The sequence below is a fragment of the Eulemur rufifrons genome, chromosome 9 (genome assembly GCF_041146395.1).
Source record: "Eulemur rufifrons isolate Redbay chromosome 9, OSU_ERuf_1, whole genome shotgun sequence".
Taxonomy (NCBI): Eukaryota; Metazoa; Chordata; class Mammalia; order Primates; family Lemuridae; genus Eulemur; species Eulemur rufifrons.
In genome coordinates, this window is record NC_090991.1 from 18,610,900 (window position 1) to 18,632,625 (window position 21,726).

Consider the following 21,726-nt stretch of genomic DNA (forward strand, 5'->3'; position numbering starts at 1 on the left):
AGTTCGAGACCAGCCTGAGCAAGAGGGAGACCCCGTCTCTACTAAAAATAGAAAGAAATTATCTGGCCAACTAAAAAATATATATACAAAAAATTAGCCGGGCATGGTGGCACATGCCTGTAGTCCCAGCTACTCGGGAGGCTGAGGCAGTAGGATCACTTAAGTCCAGGAGTTTGAGGTTGCTGTGAGCTAGGCTGACGCCATGGCACTCACTCTAGCTCAGGCAACAAAGTGAGACTCTGTCTCAAAAAATAAAAAAAATAAATAAAAAATAAAATGAACATTTATTATTTTCATAGTGAGAAAAATGAGAAATATTATCAAAAACCTGAGAGATGGGCTCACCCACTGCATTCTAGAAACATGATCTCTGCAGAGCCCTCCTGGGGAGCTGCAGAGCCTCCGGCAAGCCGTCTCTGGGCCACAGGCCCTTCACCCCACCTCCCCCAGATACAGGAGTTCTATTCCTTGATGGGAAATGGAGGCCCAAGAGTCACCTGAGACCCCCAGGCGACCCACCCTGTGGAGGTGTAGGGGCAGGTGCCACAGTAGCTGCAGTAGCCACTGTCACTGCGACCTGAGGGAGAGTTTGACACGCCCTGGCCTCCCGTGTGCAGGGCTGTCTTTCCTCCAGGACCCACTTCCTGAGAGCAGGTGGCCCTGGCCCCTCAGGCTCCTCCACCAAGGCTGAGCCTTTGGAGCCAACCGGAGTTCCCCACCCCTGTAGCCGGGCGGTGGGTTACAGGATGAGCGTGTGACCAAAGCCAGGCCAACCAGAGCCTCCCTGAGACTGAAGTTGGGCTGCAGTCCTGAGGGAAGCAGCTCTTCACCGACAAGCACGATGACGGTGGAAGGGAGTGGGGCTCAGCTGCCTGTGCCCTTCACGCCTGCCAGGCGGAGCAAGCCTGAGACGTACCAATGGCACCACCTGAGCCCCTGCACCCAGACTTCCCTGGACTCGTATGACCTGAACTGACAAGTCTCTGTTTTAAGCCAACTGGCATCTGAACTTGCTATGGAAAAGTTCTAACTAGGAGGAGATGATAATAGCTTTAATTAAGTAGTGCTTCCCATGTGCCTTGGTGCCATGTCATTCTTCCATTTCTCCATCCATCCATCCATCCGTCCGTCCATCCAATCAACAAATAGCTACTGACCACCAGCTGTGTCCCAGGCATCTTACTCAACACTGGAAATACAACAGTGAACAAAATATATGGTCTTTTCCCTAGGGCGCTTACATTCTGATAAGAACCACCCAATAAAAAGCAAATCAAAAATAGCTAAAATATGTGATTGAAATCTGTAAACGGAATTTGCTACAAAGGAAAGAACATGTTGAGATGAAGTCACGGGTATGGGGGGCATCTCAGTTCAGACAGGGTGGCCTCTCTAAAGAGCTGACCTCCAAGCCCTGGTCAGAGGATGAGAAGGCGCTAGCCACGAGGGCAGAGGAATTTCCAGGCAGAGGAAACAGAGCATACAAAGGCCCTGGGCTAAGACAGGAAACCATCTGACGTGTTCTACAGCCAGTGGCAGAGCAACAGGCGATGACATGGAAGGAGGAGGAAGACGCTGAACACTTCAGGGCCTCGACAGTAATGGTAAAGGGTTTGGATTCTGCACTGATTACAGCAAGACACTGAGGAAGGATTTAACTCAGAAATGTGAGATGATCAGATTTGGGCTTTAGGAAAAACCACTCTTGGCTCATGAAGAATAAAATGAAGGAGGGGGCAAGAGTGGATACAGAAAGCGATGTGGGGGCAAGGCAGAGGTCCCAGCAGCAGCCAGGACCAGGGAGGTGGCATCGATGAAAAAGACATAGATGGGTTTGAGACATATTTGGAAACAGAGCCAACGGGATTTGCTGGGTGATTGAATGTGACGGTCGAGGAAGCAGAAGGAATCTGAAATGACTCCTAAGTTTCTAGCTAGAGCAACTGACACAGGAGGAAACAGGCTCAGAGAGGTCAAGGGACTTGTCCAAGGTCACAATGCTGGCAAGTGGCAAAGTTGGGATTTTGTCTCCTAGTGCCAGGACCTGGGCCATCTATTTCCAGGGGTCACACTCTGAAGCAATCTTGCTTTCCAATCCTGCACCAGCCCCAAGGCACATACATATAGCTGGGAGCAGGGGCCACTGAAATTTATGTGCTACTGTTTTTTAAAAAGAAGGATAATGAGAGAAGAGACTCTTGCTTTACAATAATAAAAGCAGTGCAGCATTGATGCAAAATTTCCCAATGGCATCTAGCTAGTCAGATCTCTTCTAGAGCAATCTTGCCTTTGAGGTGTCCCCAGAGGAGGAGGGGGCAAACACAAGCTGACGGTCCAGGAGCCAGGTGGTCCCCAGAAGAGGCTCGGCACACACTATGCCAAAGACATCTCGTGGCAAGGCCACAGGCACGCACTCTTGCTCAAGTCCAGCCTGTCGCCAGTGGAGACCGGAGGCAGCTTAGGAACCCCAGGCCTCAACAGGCCACCAGCAGCCACCCCATCTTCCCTCTCCCCAGAGATCCCTGCAGCGCAACCTGCACTGGCCCAGACGGGAGAGCTCCCGAGACACCAGGACTCTGTGCATCATCTTATTTGAATCTAGTTATTCAACAAGAACACACACTCTCTGCCAGGCACTGGGGACAGGGCCATGAATGAAACAGCCAAGTCTCTGCCCACATGGTGCGTCTAGTCTAGTCAGTTTTCACTGCAGCTGGCAGCCCAGAAATCCCAAGGACTGATCAAAAATGCCAAGTAGTACGGGCCTAAGCAGGACACTCACGCCCATGATTGTTCAGATTTCTAGAAACCAGGGGTTCCCCCAGCCTGAAAGCTGAAGAGAGGATACCTTTGGCTCAAGATCAGAAAAATTAGTTACTTCATCTGTTGGAGAGACTGATGCCAGTTCTCTGAGGCCAGGAACTTGGGTTCAGTGCCTAGAACCGTACCTGGCACACAAGAGGTGCTAAGTACACACTCCTGAGTGAGAACACCTGGAAGTAGCCCCAGCTCTGCCCCGCCCACAGTGCGTCCCTGCCTCCCTTGGGTCCATCAGCCAGCTTTGCAGCCTGGTGACCTGCACACATGTGTGTCCCACTAGCTGTAAGCCTCCAGGACAGACTATTTTGTCCATCAATTAATCCTCTGTGATAATTAACCTGGGTGCCTGGCACGAGGTAAGTGATCAGTGGGTGTATAATGAGTGGATGTAAAGGAAAGAAGAAATGAAAGGAGTAAGGACAGAGAGAGAGAGAGGGAGATGGGGGGGAGGGGGAGGGGGTGGGGGAGGGGGAGGGGGAGGGGGTGGGGGAGGGGGAGGGAGGAGGGGGCAGGGAGAGACGGGAGGGAGAAAGAGAGAGGAAGAAAGGGAGGGAGGGAAGGAGGATGGGAAGAAGTCAGTCAGTTAATTCAATTACACAACTACACACAGTAGCCCCAGACTGGGCTATTCTGGCTAAGAGATTAGATGACAAAACTGTGTGGGCAAAGGAAGCTTGGCCGTGGAGTCACCAGGACCTGAGTTTGAATCCTGACTGTGCCATCAGCTTGCTGTGTGACACTGACAAATCACTCAACTTCTCTGAGCCTCAGTTTGCTCAGCTACAAAATGAGGATCATCGGCTCTCCCTCTCCCCCTGCCCCGGGTGTAAGGATTGACAGGATGACATAAATAAAAGGCTGGCCTTGTGGCTTGCCCCCTTCCTTCCACGTTCCAACTTCAGCTCCTCTCCTGGCAGGCTGGGTGACACAGGCATGCCAGTTTGCCATTGTGGCCTCCATTTCCCCATCGTAAGTGGGGAGCTCTGTGGCCCAGGCCCCTCTGGTCTGGTACTGAGATCCCACACCCAGTGCTGGGATCTCAGCTCCTCAGTCCCCAGGCAGCCCTGTGCTGCTGGGGCCGACACGCCGGCACAGATGCCTCCACGAGGCCGGGTGAGGACGTGTGGCGCTTCCTGGGGAGGCTCCCAGTTGCCAAAGAGCCAGGCTGTAAGGACGGCCGGGCCTCTGGCTCCCAAAGGAAGAGCGTGGGGGCCCATGGCAAGAGGGGTAGGAGGGAGAGGCTGGGGGAAGGGGCCGTGGGCACAGGATGCACGCTGATTAAAGCTCACTATTCTCGTTCAGCCCTCACACATCCTCCCACCTCGCACAGCCTGGGTTCCCAGAGCCCACTCAGAGCCACGGCCACCACCAGCCAGTGGGAAACCAAGATGGTGGCAGAAGGCAGGTAGCTTTCGTCCCCTTCCCCAAGAGACGGCCGGCCGCATTTGAAACCTGGGAATATGCAAGGACAGAGGAGAGGGGAAAGAGAAACTTGCCCAGTCAGGGCCACAGCGAAAACCCCTTACCGGACCTGCCTGCATCTGCAGTTCAAGAACCACCCGCAGCACAAGCTTGTTCGGGGGAGCCCGTAGCTGTCGCCCTGGAATCCCCGACTCCACGGCACCCGGCGCTCCCTGCCAGCACCGACCCCGGCCAGCGCTCGCCACTTCCTTCAACAACTTCCAATGGGGAAATTGCTGAAGGAAAAAAAAAATGGCTCCACGCCAGCAGGCTCTGAAATCACTTCCCCAGCTGCAGCCAGAACACGGGGCTGCGAGTTTCAGATCTAACCTGTGGAACAGGGGTGCTGCAGATGGCCACAGTGTGTGACTGCAGATGTCCAGGGCTCTGCTCATTTCCTGCCCCGGCCCTGCCCCTTGGGTCCCTGGCCCTGCCTCCATGTGGGGGGCAGGGTGGGGGGGCGCACTCATTCCCACTCTCCCAGCACATCCAGCCTTCTCTCGAGGAGGAGTCTCATTTCCCTCAAAGCAATTCTAATATTCATTCTTCCTCCCCCTCTTTCTCACACACACTTCCATTCCCCCAGGTAAACCCCACCCCCTATGCTGCACACAAGAAGAGTTCCGTGAGCCGACCTGTCTCCTCACCCGTCCCACAGACGACCCCAGCTTCCTCGTGCTCAGGGCCTCTGCAGCGTGTGTTGTTTCTTCCCCTTCCCCCCTGGGCTCTCAGGACAGTGTTCCCTGGCATCGGTCTTTCCCCGACTGTCCACAGTCAGCCTGCCCCCGAGTTCTGACAGACCCCAGGCTGACTTCCACCAGGGCACCTGGCGCCCAGCTCTCAATCCCCACCTCAGCCCACCCTGTGCGCTCCTGGGGCCAGGGAGTGTCTTTGGCGTCCAGCTCTCAGCACAGGGCCCTGCCTAAGGCGGGCTCTAGACCTGCACGGCCAGTGCAGCCACAGTCAGATGATCTATTTAAATTAAAATGCATGACAATAAAATAAAATGTAACCTCAGTTTCTCAGTGGCACTATGCACATTTCAAGTGCCCCTCAGCCACATGTGGCTAGCGGCTACCATGTTGGATGGGGCGGTAGAGAGCACTTCTATCATTGCAAAAAGTGCTATTGGACAGTGGCACTCTAGAAGGTGGTCTGACGGTTGGACAAACATAGGGTGGTGGCACCCAAGCTCTTTGTCCCCAGCATCCACAGATAGGAAAGAGAGGAGGAAGCAAAGGTCAGGCATGCCAGAAGTGCCACAGCAGGCTCCAAGCTGCAGAGGGCTGAGGTCTGACTCAGGCAGGAACAGAAGGCAACATCCAGAGTCACCTCAGCCACACCAGGAACCTGGAGGTGCAGCTGCCACCCTGTGACCACATCCACATCTATGCCCTTTCTCTCCACCCAGCAGAAAGGGATTTCCTGGAAACTTCATGACCACAAACACTGTCCAACCTGACGACAAAAGCTGAAATGAGACTGAGCTAGCCCTCCAGGGACGGCCCCTAGGAAAGCAATATTGAAAAAGAAAGAGGAGATTATACACACACACATGGCTTCATGCACGTAAGATCTGTTCGTGTGTTTTCCTAAGGCAAAAATCAGGGCCCCATTATGAAGCTATGAAGAGTCAAGGCCAGCAGAGAACTCGAAGAGGCTAAAGGGACAAATCCCACCACACAGAGGCCATCCCCAGGGGCCTCAGGGAGCATCCCTGGGGCAGGTCATCTCTGGGTGCTGGCTGGCTCTGGGTGCTGCAGCACTGACAGCTCGGCAAACGGAAACGGCCAGACTTCGTGGATGTGGATCCCTTTAAAAAAAAAAAAAAAAAAAACCCACAACATACAGAAAGATAGATATTGAGAGAGGCCCCATTTTCAAGTCTGGCATCCCTACCCTCCACCCCACAGTGACTTCTGTTCGTTCCCTCACCCCGCAGGTAAGTGCCAAGGGCCTCCCACACGCGTGCCAGGCGCTGTGCAGCTGGGCGCCTGCCCTCCTCTGGGCACTCGGTCTCTTTCAGGTCCTGAGCCACCTGGACTACCAAGATGCTGCATGTCATGGTGCACGGCTACGTGAGCGGGGGCCACCCCTCAGACGCATTCATAAGATACCCTGAAGAAATCATATATCTCACTATTCTAAGACTACGTGGATTCTTAACAAACTAAGATGAGATTAAGACTAAAAACCTGCAGAATGGTATACATCGTAGGATCCCATCTTTGCAAAGCGGAAAAGGGAAGGGAACAAATTCATATGTCAATTTAAATGACTGAAAAGTGCATGAGGGGGTCTGGCAGGGGACCTATCAACTTGTTGACAAGCTGTGACCCTGAGACGTGGAAGAGGAGGGAGGGCCTTTGCCTGCTTACTTTATAGAACTTTATAACACTTCTGTACTCTCTGGCATTGACCACAGTTTAAAATCCCCCTTTCTCAGTGTTGGCATCTGCTTGCTTCCTGACTGCAACTTGTGTGGGAGAGCGGACACACCCGCGAGGCAAGGCCCAGCCACCCACTGGCAGGTTTGGGGAAGCGGAAGGACATAACTTCTACTCTGGGCTCCTTTACTCTCCAAAAGAAGCAACCGTCTGAGGCAAGGATTTAAAAGACAGTCTAATCTGTCAATGCTCATGGGTAAACTGAGGCCCAGAGAGATAAGTTACTTGCTCGGGATCTCAGAGTGTGAAAGGCAGTGGGCCCACTCTAAATACCCAGAGAATCTCAGGTGCTGCCTGGCTCCCACGCCTGGCCAACCATGGCCACAGGAACGCAGGTCCATCCCGCTCCCACTGGATGGCAGGGAGGTAACGGGTCCCTGTGGTCCACCTGCAGTGCCCACCACAGGGGCTGGCTTACAGGGGCCACGGTGCATGCCAGGAGGTAAGCGTGGTGTGTGTGTGATCCCTGCCCGCGAAGAGAGGGGCAGACACCAGGACTTCCTGGCCTCCTCTACCCCTGACAAGTCCCTCCTGATCCTGGAGGTACTTTTCGGTCCAAACCCCTCTCTCACACACACTGGGTGCTATTTCTTCAGGGTGCTGAGCTGCCTTGGAGGAGACTCTCTCTAGGCCAAACTTTAGGGTCAGACAGAAAGAGGGCCAGGTCTAGAAGGACCCTCCAAGCCAGACCAGCTGCCCCATAGAGACCCTGAGGACACCTCTCTCCACCTCCCAGGCCAGGTTTCTGGAGATCCTGGGGGGTTCTAGGTCCTTTCTGAAGCTTGACAAAAGGAAGCCCCTCTCCCTCACAGGTCTGGACTCCAGAGTCAGGGCTGTCCCATGAGGGCATTGGCAAGACCTTGGCACCCCTTCTCCTTGGTGTGAGCCAAGCTGTCCTGTCCTATCAGCCCCTTGCAGGATCTATAGCTTCCTAAACAGCGGGTGGGCCAAGGCACCAGGGCAGGCAGGCCATGAAGAAAATGCCACTTAGCTTCCAGCCTCCAAGGTGCCGGGCCGGTCCAAATACAGCAGAGGACACATGATCCCCTAAAGGCCTGGGCTTCCTGGAGGATTCCCGAGGCAGGGCCAGGGCGGGCTGGAATCAGGCCCTGCACCACAGCGATCATTCAACCTACCCAGGGACCCTTGTCTCTCCTCTGCCCCTCTGATTATCCTGAGGGCGTGGCCCTACACAATTTCTTGGGGAGTGTGCAAGGACAGGGATAGGGAGTCCTAACTGCCACCTAACCAAGTACAAGTTTGGAAAAGGTATACGTGCAGCTTACTGTCTGCCCCACGCGCATCTGGAATGAGAGTCTCTCTCTCTCTCTCTCCCCACTGCCTGCTATAAAAAGCTGAGCAAAAGACTACTTTGATTGTTTTACTGTATTTGAAGGACACTTTCGCAACATTAAAATTCAGCCCAGTGTTTAAGAAGTACCCAGCATTAAAAACAAAAACAAATTCAGCCCAGCGAGTTCACTTCCAGGATTTTTTTCCTACAGAAACACACACACAGGTGCATACAGATGTTCTTGGTAGCCGTGCTTGTAATCACTAAGCAAAGCAGCAGGTCTGATCTAATCTCACATGTCCAGAAGAGACAGAGGAAGGTGAGGGCTAGACAGTGACCAGGAGGATAGGCAGGCTCCAGGGACATGGGGAGCAGGGACTTCTTTCACATTATCTCCTTGTTTTATTCCACCCTCCCCACATATACATACAATAAACATATCTTCTAATAAAACCAATGTTTTAAAAAGCAATAGTTGGCCGGGCGCGGTGGCTCACGCCTGTAATCCTAGCACTCTGGGAGGCTGAGGCGGGAGGATCGCTTGAGGTCAGGGGTTCGAGACCAGCCCGAGCAAGAGCGAGACCCTGTCTCTACTAAAAATAGAAAGAAATTAGCAGCCCAACTAAAAATCTATATAGAAAAAATTAGCTGGGCATGGTGGCACATACCTGTAGTCCCAGCTACTCGGGAGGCTGAGGCAGTGGGATTGCTTAAGCCCAGGAATTTGAGGTTGCTGTGAGCTAGGCTGACGCCACGGCACTCTAGCCCAGGCAACAGAGCCAGACTGTCTCAAAAAAAAAAAAAAGCAATGGTTCATCTGGGAAGACGAAAAAGTGGTGGTGGTGATGTTTGCAAAACAACGGGAATGGGTGGGTACTTAACACCACTGGATTGTAAGCTCAGAAATTATTAAAACAGTAAATTATGTTATATGCATTTTACCACAATTTAAAAAAATAAGCATAATAATAAAAGCAAAGCCAAGCAAAGCTCTGGCTCTCGGGCTCCCTGGATAAATGGCTGGTTCTAGGGCTGGGGCTGGAAAAGAAAGGAGGTGGCTGGAGCATCTTGTGGTGTCAGAAAGTAAAGAAGTGCTCGAAATCCAACCAAAAAAACAAAATGGAAGGAGGGGGACATGTCAAAGGACACAGGGACCATCCTGCAAGAGCTCCCAGTGGCCAAAGCTGGAACAACATGAGCAATAAAATAAATATGGTAGTTAGTGTTGGATTATAACCCAAAGTGTAAAAGAAACAGGCAGGAGTCCACACGGACATAAATAAATGACTAAATAAATGGGGGAGGAGACTCTTTCCTATAGAAAAGTTCCAAATAATACACGTAGATACACCTTCTAGAGGAGGTGGAGCATCACCCACCTTCCTGCAGTCCTAAGGGTGGGCTAGACATGGCCACTCACTTCCAAAAAGTAAGGCAGGGAAAGGGAAAAATAGTAACTTTACAATGGAGAAAACTGCAGGCGTGACATTAGCCAAGTGACGAGGTCCCATCACCGGGCAAACCCGTGGACACTGTGTTCCCCAATGTGATGGGACAGGAAGGGCACTTCACCTGCGTTTCGTTCTTTCCAAACACCCGTAATCCCAACAAACAACAGACAAACCCCGAAACCTGGCCTCAAGGCTGTCAAGGTCACGAAAAATAAGGGAAGACAGAGAAACTGTCACAGAGCAGAGGAAACCAGGGAGACAGGACAAATAAAAACAATGTGACGCCCTGGACTAGATCCTAGAACACGAAGAGGACATTAAAGGAAAAACTGGTGAAATCCAACGAGTCTGGAACTTAGCTAATAGCGACATCCCAGTGCTGCTTCCTCAGTTTTGACAAATGCACGCTGGTAAGGTGTGATATTAACAATGGGGAAACGGGTGAGGGGTGCGTACGAGAGCCCTCTGTACATCTCTACAACTTTTCTGTAAATCTAAAATTATTCCAAAATAAAAAGTTATTTAAGAAAATAAACAATGGTTTACATGACATTAAGAAGTCCAAAGATTCTATCTATGAGATCAACTTTGGAAAGGCAGAGGTTTTTACAGTTTGGAACTTTTTCTTCTACTTATTGAACCTATCTTTGATAGGCAGAACTTCCAGAACCGATTCCCACTGAAGGCACACAGAATCCTTCAGGGCCTGGGCTGGGGGGCGCAGGGGACAGGCCGGAGTCCCAGCAACAGAATAAAACAGACCCACACCCAGGGCCAGCCCTGAGGCCCACACCCCGAGAGGACTGCTCTAGCTCAGGGCACCCCCATCGCTGGGGACACACACACACACACACACACACACGAGGAGAAACTCCTAGGAACAGAGCTAAACCAAGGCAGCCCTCTCCCCAGTCTTAAGGGGTTGGAGCTGGGTTTACTACAGGAAATAGCATTTTCTTTCCGGCCTTTAGAACACTCTGGCCAGAACCCAGGAACTGACATGAGACTTGGGAGGAAGAAAAAGAGAAATCTTGAGAAAGAGGGTCCAGAGAGTTTGGGGAAGACACCCAGCCAATGGTCCCCTGTGGTTCTCAAAGCCCAGGCAGAAGGCTGCTGGGCCCACTCCCCCGGCTCCTCGGGCAGGCTCCTGCAGCCCAGCCCACCCTCCTGTTCCCCACCCACTCCGGCCCCATCCCTCCTGGCCCTGCTGGTGAGGATGCCCTTGGTACCCAGCTGGGGGACAGGAGTTGGCTACTCGGCCCAATGTGCCACCCTCTCTGTCCTAAACCCTGGAACAACTCCTGCTGCCTCTCGACTCAGAAACCAGCCTCTGGTCAGCCCCTGTTCCCAGCCTTCCATTCACTCCCAGGAAGCTATTTACAGCCACCCCAAGTGCAAGCTTCTCCTGCAGTCTCTGTTGGGTCTGGCTCTAACCCGGGATTAACAGCAGCGGAGGGTAAAAATTGGAAAATTGCCTTAATTTTCCCTCCTCCACTCCTGTGAACACCAACATGCCTCTAAGCACCTGACCCTCACAACTGCCTGGGCCGGCAAGTGGTGCATGAGTTACTCCCCCATTTTACAGAGCAGGAGACTGAGGCTCAGGGTGGCGAAATAGTTAGCCGGGATCCCAAACCCAGCCATTCTGAAAGGAGGAAGAGAGGGTGGCTGGGAGCCAGGATTCAGAGACTAAGGTGTGGAGGGACACCCAGCTCTGCTCCTCACTGGCTGTGGGATCCTGGATGAGTTACTGCACCCCACTGCACCCCCACTTCCATAACTGTGAAATGGTGGAAATGGTCCCTGCTGTCGGGGTGCTGGGACAATCAAATGAGACGATGCATTAGAGCATTCAGCACTACACATCAAGTGTGCTCTGTGTCAGCTCTGAGGCAAACAGGCCACAGGCTCCCAGGGATCCCAGGATCCCACGTGGCCACAGGTGCAGCTCAATATCCAGACAGCAGAGGCCTCCCAGCGAAGGACTGCTCAGGCGCCTGGAAGCAGGACCCCCTAGGGAATGAAGGGGGTGCCAGCATGGTCACAGGGCGTGCTGCAGCAGCCCAAGAACTCTCTGGGGTGCTGGCTCCCCACCTTCCCTGCCCCAGCCTTCCTGGAGAAAGCCATCTCCCCTGGGGGCACCAACTCTCCCAGGATTCTTTCCGGAGGTGACTCTTGGGCAGCTGGGCACAGCTGCAAAGGTGGCTCTTTGGGACTATGACCCCTACAGTGGCCTGTCTTGCAAGACTTACACTGAAAGGCAGAGCTCTCCACACTGAAAGGCAGAGCTGAGAGCCACCTGTGTCAGCGCCACTCAGGACCACAGCCTTGGCTCCTGGGGCCATCTACCGTGTCATGATGAAATTCACTCATCCAATAAATAAATAAGTATTTATTTTTATATCTAGCTCAATCAAATGACTGCCATATTGAGCTCAATAATCAATGGGGATTTTGTGGCAAACAAACCAGAGCAGCTAGGTCCCTGTGGGAGAGCGGACACACCACATACAACCAATGAGTTGGGTGACTCCCGAGAGTGGTCACTGCACCAAAGTGCACTGGTAGAGAATGGAGGGTGGGGTGATCTTTAGATCAGATCATCAGGGAAGACAGCGTGGAGGAGGTGACCATGGGCCGACACTAGGATGATGTTCAGCGGATGAGTCACAGAGTACTCCAGGGAGCGGAGGAGCCCGTGCAAGCTCAGACCAAAGTGAGCAACAGAGAGGGTGAGCGAGAGGAGGGCAGAAAGGGGTAGGCAGAGGCCCAATCGCAGGAGGCATCTGGCGTTTAAAGGAAATGGGAAGCACTGGACAAGCACATGATCTAATTCACGTCTCTAAGTGGGCACTCCAGTTGCTGGGTAGATACGGGGTGAAGAGGGTGAAGGATAAAGCAGGAAGACTAGTCAGTACTAGTCAAGACTAGTCAAGGGACTGATGCAGGGGTTCAGCAAGAGATGACAGTGCTGGAGGTGGGGACGGAGGAGGTGGACAGGTCTGCAGCGCATCTTGGAGGAGAGCCCCCAGGGCTTGCACACCTGGGTAAGAGCAAGGAAGGGATCAGGGTTGACTCCTGGTGTGTGGCTTAGGTAACCGGTGGACAATGCTACCACTTACTGAGATGGGACGCTGGGGTGGGAAAGAAAGCACGGATGTGTATATGGCCGGGGAAGAAGAGCCTGCTCCAAACATGTCACTTTCTGAGCTGCCTCATGATCTCCAGCTGGAGAGGTCACCGGGCAGCAGGGATGCTTCTGCTGCCGCACCCTGACCCCCCATCCCCACAGCTCTCTGCCCAGACTTCCGCTCCAGTCCTCCACACCCAGTGACATCCTGGTTCCCAACCTCCTCCTGGCTTTTGGGCTCTGCTGCCTGCCTGATGTCTGGATACGAATGAGCTTACCCCTCACTGACCACCTAGCTTCATGCTTCAAACATTACCTGACTCAGTATCCCCTCTGTCTCTGGGCCTGGCTAGAACACCCCTTCCCCAGCTATCACAGAGCTGACCACGTGACAAGGCAGCCCCCGCAGTTGGCCGCCATGGTACTGGCTTCTGCCCTGGGAACACCCAGCCCCTGTCTCAAAGACGGACAAGGATGGAGGTGGGTGCCTGCACATTTCAGATCTCTGCAGGGAAATGCTTTGGGGAGCTCCTGCCAAAGATGCCTTAGGCCCAGGAAGGGAAGTGAAAAGGCACTTTGGAGTCCAGCATGCCTGGGTCTGAACCTGAAGTCTGTCCCTGCTACTAGCTCTCTGGCTGGCGTAGGGCCCCAGTGTCCTCAGCTGTAAGCTGCAGACGTGAGTGTGAGGGAATCTGCTGTCTCTGAGCTCTTAGCTGGGGAGGGGTTGTGGGTAGGAAGGAGGCAAGGTGGGATGGGGCAGGGGGCTGAGGGGCCCCTCAAATTTCCATAGCCTCCAAGTTCATGATCTTAAACCTGTAACCAGGGGACTCATCGTTACGTGTTCAGGCCTCCCTCCTGTAGGTAGAAAACTGTTAGGCAGGCAGGCGGGTGGGGAGGCGGATGGACACCATAGCCCATCATGCATATTATCTGCGCACGTGTGTGTGCACACACGTGCAACTATTTGTGAATACGCAAGAAAACTCCATCTTGCAAAGCAGTTGCCTTCAAACTTCTCACCAACCCACCCCTTTCTGCCAGCTTAAGAGCTGGCGTACCCCACAGACATGAGGGTCGCTGGGGCCTGGGACAGCTCCAGGGGCATCTGAGGTGTCGAGAACTCTCTTGCTGAGCTCCCCTGTGGGTCCCCCCCATTCACCCCCATCTCCCCATCCCCCATCCCACGACAGGAACCTTTTATGTTGGTGACACTTTCTGTCCAGGAATCTCTCCTAGGGAAAATTCCTAAGTATACAAACAGCTTCATAAATAATATTAGCCGCTGTGCTATGTCTAATAGCCCATGGCTGGAGTTAACCTGTGCCTGGTAACTGACCACACCACAGGCACTTGACAGAACATAAATAAATAATAAATACAACATCAAAGCATGAAAGCATGGAGAAAACGTGTTGGCAAGCATGTCAAATGATAAGAACAAAACATAACATTACTTATTCAGGATGGTTTAAACTAGTGCTGGCCAACAGAAACATAATGCAAGCCACTTACTTAGATTTTAACTTTCAAGTGGCCACGTTTTAAAAAGTAAAGAGAAAAACATATGTAGAAAATTAATTTTAATATTTTATTTAGCTCTATATATCCAAAGGAGTGTGATTTATACTAGACATAAAAAAGTTCTGAATGAGATTTCACGTTCTTTTTTCTGTACCAAGTCTTCAGAATTCAGCCCATCTTCCAATTTATATCTTTGATACAGCACATCGGAATTTGGACTAGCCATGCTTTAAGTGCTTAATAGTAGCCACACGAGGCTAGTGACTACCTTACAAGACAGCCCGGGTCTTGCCCATTTCTCACCCAGAAATTTTTAAAAGACTTTTTCTGTATTGGTGATGGGGTGGGGAAGACTAGATCGTAATGATCAGATTTTCTTTGAGTAGTGGGAATATGTTATGTGATTTTTTTTCCTTCTCTTTCTGTTTTCCAAAGTGTCTAAATATAATGAATTCATGTTACTTTTTACACAATAGCAACAGCCAATCTTGTTAATTTTAGAATAGAAGTCGGGGATTTAAAGACCCAACTGGGTGAAACGTGCCTGCCAAGCACAGATATATCTGCACCCATGGCGCCTAGCACGGTACAGGCCCCACGTGCAATGGTTGGTTGGTTGGTTGGTGGGTGGGTAGTTTGTATGGATAGGAAGAGGGAAAAAGGAAGGAAAACAGTCAGAAGAGTAAACTGAAGTCAAACTCTCTTTTCCAAATCCTAAGGCTATCACTTACCGACAGTGTAATTTTAAACAAGTGACTTAAGCATTCTGTGCTTTAATTTCCCCCAGCATAAAATGGCAACAAGGATAGTAACTCCCTTAGAGGATTCTGTGAGAAGTGAGACTATCCGTACAAAGTGTTTAACACGGTGTCTGCCACCCAGCCAATGCTTCCGGAAGTGTTGGCTGCTGTCGTTGTGATGCACAAATGAATGCCCAGCGTGATGGTCAGGCTGCCCTAGTTTATAAGGTACTGACTTAAAGTGCCAGGGCACTTGCTGGGGCCACATTGGCCCTGGGTCCCTCCTGGCAGCTGCTGTCCCTCACATCCCTTCTCAAGAGCAGAGAGCATCACCCCTTACTCTCAGCCACGGTGGAGCTGGCCCACGGGTTTGTGTGGTCCCTCTGCGTGACCCCTCACACTGCACCCCTGCCCAAGCCCCAGCCCACGTACCTGCACCACCTCCGGCCTCACGTTGAAGGTGTACAGCCAGTCGCTGAAGCGGGGGTAGCTGTTGAGCTCCGAGGTCCTCTCGCTGGGAGCCACGCTCAGCTTACACTGCCGCTGCTTACAAATGTACCGGACCAGCTTCGCCTGCGGGAAGTCCAGGAAAGAAAAGGCCACATTCATTTGTGGCCCAAGCACGTGGCAGCCCCAAGCAAGCTACAGGGGAGCTCAGGCAGACACAAGCAATGTGAGGAGGACAGCAGCCTGCCGGCCCTGCTCTTGGCTGTTTGCGTGAAACGGCCGGGCCAACGCTGCTCCACCCTCAAGACCATGGGGTCAGAACAGAGAACTGGGTTAAACATAAAAAGGCCTTCCTGCTGGGGTGGGTGGGAGAGTCGGTAATGGATAATGTAGAAGACTATGGACTTTGGGGTTTGGGGAGGATGGGTGACCTACCAAGGATGCTTCCCGCCTAGAAGCAGACTGCCTAGGTTGGGGTCCAGTGGCTCAGTCACATCCAACTCTGTGACCTTGGACGACTTGCTTAATTCCACACACCTCCCCCCACAGAAAAACCTCCATTTCCTCCTCCAGAAAATGAGGATAATAATAGAATCCGCCTCTCAGGGAAGGTGAGAAGAAATGACGCCCTTGGCACGTGCCCGGCACACAGCGAGCACACAAAGTGTTGCCGTGCCTGCTGGGCTGCAGCAGTACTGGTCAGGGTCCGTGACTTGGGTCCCCAAATAAGCTTTCAGGGATCCATGCCCTGAAATGCATGCAAATTTCAGACACATGAGTCTGTGCATTTTCCAAGGGAAGGGTGTCCAAAGCTTTCAAAAGACTCTTGAAAGGCTAAAGCTTCGAATAAGGTCAGTTTAAACGAGGACAGGCAGACCTAGATGAGCCTGGCACTCTCTGTGACAAACACTGGGCTCCGACCTGGCGCCCAGCAGTGGACTGAAGAAATGGGGGAGGAGGGGTACAAGGAGGGCGCAGTCAGGAGTGATTAACAAACAAGGGAGACGCGTCCCATCTGGAGGCCAGGCCGAGCAGGCTGGACAGAGGGGAATGAGCACGCCACCGAGCACACCACCGCACAGAGCTGGGGAGGTGCCTGGCTCGGCTGAGACCAAGTGACCCAGGGACCCAGCGCGAGCTTCCAAAATGTTGACGACTCTAGTGTCCTCCTGTTGGTGACTTCCAAGATTCCCGCAAAAGGCAAGCACCACCTTCAAGTCTCCTACAAGACCCTGCCATTTAGAGACACTTCCCAGGTCGTGCTGCCCCTCACAGGTTTTGCAGTTACTGTTGATAATTCATTCCTTTTCCTTCTATCTGTACATAGAGGTTGAGCATCCCAAGCCGGGCGCAGTGGCTCACGCCTGTAATCCTAGCACTCTGGGAGACCGAGGCGGGTGGATCGTTTGAGCTCAGGAGTTCGAGACCACCCTGAACAAGAGCAAGACCAAGACCCCGTCTCTACTAAAAATAGAAAGAAATTAGCTGGACAATTAAAAATACATAGAAAAAATTAGCCAGGCATGGTGGCACATGCCTGTAGTCCCAGCTACTTGGGAGGCTGAGGCAGAAGGATCGCTTGAGCCCAGGAGTTTGAGGTTGCTGTGAGCTAGGCTGATGCCACGGCACTCTAGCCCGGGGAACAAAGTGAGACTCTGTCTCAAAAAATAAATAAATAAATAAATAAATAAAAAAGAGGTTGAGCATCCCTAACCCAAAAATCCAAAATCTGAAATGCTCCAAAACCCAAAACTTTTTGAGCACCAATATGATGCTGAAAGGAAATGCTCACTGGAGCATTTTAGAGTTCAGATTTTTGGAGTTTGGATGCTCACCCATGAAGTAAAATGCAAATATTCCAAAATCCAAAAAAATCTGTGATCTAAAACACTTCGGGTCCCAAGTATTTTGATAAGGGATACTCAACCCTTACTAAATCTCAGTATATTTTTCTAAAGGCCAAGGATTCTTTTGTCAACAGAGTCACAATATTAAAAAAATAATAATTTTAAATTTCAAATATCTAGAAAGGCTCTGAATTTCCAATTAGAACAGGAGATTATAATCATTTTCGGAGTATGGACTCCTCTGGCAGTCTGGGGAGGCTCATGATCGCTTTCTAAGAACAATGCTTTTAAATGCATAAAATAAAACACTCAGGATTACAATGGAAATCAGTTGTTACTTAAATACAGTTATCAACTTGCCTTACAGGTGTAAGTAGGCACTCAGTGCCCTGTCCTGGCTCACCCCACTGTGACCCTCCCTCCTGGTGAGATCAGAGGCTAATTCCCAAGTAAGGACCTCAGTCTCCCCCCCACCCATCTCCATTCCGCAGCCCCTGGCCCCACCCTGCCCTCCAGGCACACACCTGCCCACCAGCTGTTCCTAAAATCCTTCCCGCCCAGGCCAAGCCAGAGTCCCCACCTCCCCCTGCGTGTGGACCACGTGTGACTCTATCACGCCCGACCCCAGGGGGCCTCGTACCAAAGTTAACTGCTTCTGCCTCCATCTCCCCCAATAGACCTGAGCTCCCAGGGCACAGGCGCAACACAGGCTTCCGAGTTGCACAGATCTGGGTTCAAACCCCCCATTCACTAGTTGTGTGGCCTTGAGGAAGTTCAATTAATTTTTCTGAGTCTCGGTTCACTTGTCTGTGAAACAGGAATGGTGACACCAAGCTCACACTGAACTACAGTATGCAGCCCCTCGGGACGAGGTCAGTGCCCCTATGATCATACATCAAGGCAGTGGCCGTGCCCGCCTCATTCACTATGGTCCCCACATGCCTATTTCCGCACCTGCCACTTAACAAGTGCTGAGAAATGCCCGAGGAAGGAAGGAAACGCGGGGGCCTTCTCCCCATGTTTCTCACAGCCAGTTCCTCCCTCCGTCCCAAATAGCTCTCAGACCACTGCTTTGATGGGCTGACCAGAGACAGGACTATAAATCAGGCAGCTGTGCAAACTCAAAACCGCTCTTTTCCACATTAACTCAAGAGGCCGGGCTGCTGGCACCAACAGCAGCAGCAATAAAGACTGTCCGCCACTGGCACAGGCCTTCAGGGGCCGCGCTCCAGGAGTGATTAATAACACATCCGCTCTGCACAAGGCGTTGGCCATCACAGGCCAACATGGAGACAAGCCAGCATTTGGGGCTTCTCCAGTTCGGCCCCCTCCCCGCCACCTGCTGCCCTTTTCAGCCTGAGGCCCCTGTTCCTCTGCCAGGTGGGCTCTTCTCTGAGACTACTCTGCCTGCACAGATCAGCCCAGACACCCCTTCCTCCAGGAAGCCTTCCCCAAGCTCTCTGGCCCCTGCCCAGATCACATATCACAGCCCTGATTTTTTACTTGTCTATCTTAAAGCTTTTGTTGAATGGATGGACACACGAACACACGATAGGTTGTGCCCGACAAGCACATGACGTTTATCAAATGGTAGCGGAAAACAAATGCCAACTAGGCAAGTGATGAGGCAGGAGCCTGAACATCTCAAAAACCAGGGCAAGTTCCCCAGAAGAGGAGCGAGCAGTTTCTTTTTAAAGGGTGTCAGAGGCGCCCACTAGACGGCCCAGACAGAGCGGGTCCCCGGGGAGGACTGGGCAGAACCTGAAGTGATTCCTCACTGCACCCCGGTAACAACCCACACGCCCGGCCGGCTGAGCCTGACACATGGCACATTGTGACCCATCTTCCAGGGGTCTGGTGTCCTGGCAGCTGCTGTCTCCCGGAGCTCATGAAGAAATGACACCTGCAGATTTGGGCTCTCTCATTCACAGGGGACAGAGGAGCCCGGCATGTGGCAGCTCGTCAGTCACATAGAGCTGCTCTCGCTTTTTGGAAAGTTGGTCGCAGTGACAGAAGCACCAAGGGGTGGCCCTGCCAGCCCAGCCCTGGGGGCTTACAAGGGACCTTTCGCTGGTAGTGTCATTTTCTCCTAACCACAAAACTACAAGGTATAAATTTTCCGGGATAGAAAAGCACCTGGGGTCCTAGGGATGGGTCCAGCAGCAAGAGGGAGAGAGTCTCACTACTGTGGCCACAGGAGAGGCCCCAGCCAGACTCACGTCCCCCCAGCCCCCAATATTCTTTTGCTCCATGAGTGCGGGCCCCACCCTGACACAGAGCCTGGTTCACAGAAAGAGCAGAAGAGCATCAAGTCGGCCCATAAACAGTTGGTGGGTGCTACCAGATGCACCGTATACAGCAGGCACTCACTAAGTGTCCTGGGCTGAAAGACCTCGGCTCTGGTCCCAGGTCTGACATTTAGGATCAGAAGTCTTGGAAAAATCATCCTCAGCTCAGCTTCAGTCCCACCACCTATAGGTGAGAGCATCACTTTACAGAGGTTGGGGCCAAGTGAGTTGCTATATACAAAAAAGTGCCTGGAAAAGAGCGATACGGGTCCTCCGACACTACAGTTGGCTGCTCCAACCGTAAACAGAGGCAGGAGAGCTCCAGAGGAAGACCCCAGCTCTCCAGACAGGCAGACCAGGCCCTAAGGTCCCTCAACACCACACTCCCTCCATGGGTGAACACAGCCATGGAATTTAAGCTGTAAGCCTCAGTTTCCCCACCTGTAAAATGGGGTCGATCTACCTCAAAAGGTGTTCAGCAAAATGCCTGGAACAGGGCAAACCCTCATTCGGTGGAGGGGGGCCGGAGTGGGTGGTGTCCCCATCCAGCAAAGTCCTCAGGTTCTCGCCCATTACCTCCCTGGCAGTAGGGAAGATGTGGGTGGGATCATGTCCGTGTGAGGGATGGGACAAGAAAGGACCCTGAAATCAGTGCTGGCCTTTAGCACAATGCTGGTGGAACCCCTGGATCAGGTACGTTTCTTTTAAAGGCAAGAGGGCCAAGTCCTGCACTCACCCGGTTGACTCCGGGATCCCAACCCCTTCCTCTCCTTGGAGTGCTCTGGCCTCCACCCTCAGGAGAGGACAACAGGATTAGAGTGGCCGGACTCGGGGAGTGCCGCCTGCACCCCTAACCTGGCATCCTGAGCAGCCTGTCACCTGCCACCCCAGCCGCTCCAGGAGTGACTGACACAGACCTCCTGAATGCAGGCTGCCACAAGCATCCCTTGCGTGGTGGCAAGGCTTGGCAGACATCTCTGGGGAGCGTGAGCCTGGCCGAGCAGACGCACATGCCACTGAAAGAGAGAAACTTCCACAGGAAATGGACACAGCTCCTAGAACTACAGGAATCCCTGGGAACAGGGAGGCCTCACACATCCGCTCGGCAGGTCCCATCCTCATCATTTCTCCTCTACGCTGGGCCCCAACCTGCCTCCCCACAGCTGAGACCCAGGGATCCTGGGTCCACCCTCCAGGGTCCGTCACGACTGTCACAAGCGACCCGCCCACAGGCCAGGCTGACCTGGGAGACCGGGCTCCTCTGTGGCCACAGAACCAACCATCCCCTGGAGGCTGCCACAGTGGAGCTAGAGCAGTAGCCGCCCTGCCTCCAAAAGCGAGAGGACAACACTGGCTGAAATGGCAGTCTGAGCAGAAACCTCCCCCGGGCTTCCACGGGGCGCTGGACAGCGGCCAGCCATTGTGTGAAACTGCCCACACCTTCTGTTTTCCACCAGCACCTGTTCTGACTGCTCGCGGGCCATGCCTGCCATTTGTTAACTGTCCCATCCCCCAGTGGGTAGCTGGGTTTGGCACACAGGCAGCTCCACCCTGGGCACCATCACACACCAGCTGTGTGGCAGGAACTAGGTCACTTCATCTTAGTTTCCTCATCTGTAAAGGGGAGAAAATAATGCATGCCCCATAGCTCCGCTGAGAACTCACTGCGGACTCACGTAGGCAGCGTTTATCCAAGTCCAGAAGGCATGAAATACTTGCTAAATAGGACCCTGTTGGTATTGCTCCTGCTCAGCCTGCAAGAACAGCCTTGGTGAGGAGGAGCAGGAAGACTTTTGGGGGGTACCATTTGGATTATACCTCAGCCAGGTTTTTTTACACCTTTGCAGAAAACATATATATATTTTTTTAACTATAGAAAAGGTAGAACAGAAAACACCTCTTTCCAGACTACTGACTTTGCAAACAAAGTCAGCTCCACCCTAAAACTGCAGGGCCTGAGATGGGGAGGTCCCTGCTGTGGGCAACTCCCAGGCCTGTGATCGGGGCTACGTAAGAGGCCAGATGCCAAGATGTTTGTCACCCTAACCCTGATTCACATGTTTGCTGCCACGGGACCCTTGCAGTGGCCCAGGTCTTCATGTCTCAAAAGCAAGACAGGAGGTGAAGCCTATGGGGACAGAGGTGACAGATGCTAACACGTAAATGAACAAATGAATCCCAGGCACAGAAGGAGAGGGACACCAGACCCTCATGTAGAATAGCAGGTGCCCTCACAGGCTCCCTCAGTTACAGAAATCATGTCAATACGCAACTGTCAAC

The 21,726-nt window shown here is 52.5% G+C and overlaps 1 protein-coding gene across 2 annotated transcripts in view; it reads right to left on the reverse strand.

The window, feature by feature from the left end:
* Positions 1-21,726, reverse strand: part of KSR1 (kinase suppressor of ras 1) — a 152,683-nt gene that overhangs the window by 57,489 nt on the left and 73,468 nt on the right. For both annotated transcript variants that reach the window (XM_069482254.1, XM_069482252.1), the window contains exon 2: positions 15,297-15,437. In XM_069482254.1, coding sequence (XP_069338355.1) covers positions 15,297-15,437 — 141 coding nt within the window. The remainder of the gene's footprint in view (positions 1-15,296; positions 15,438-21,726) is intronic.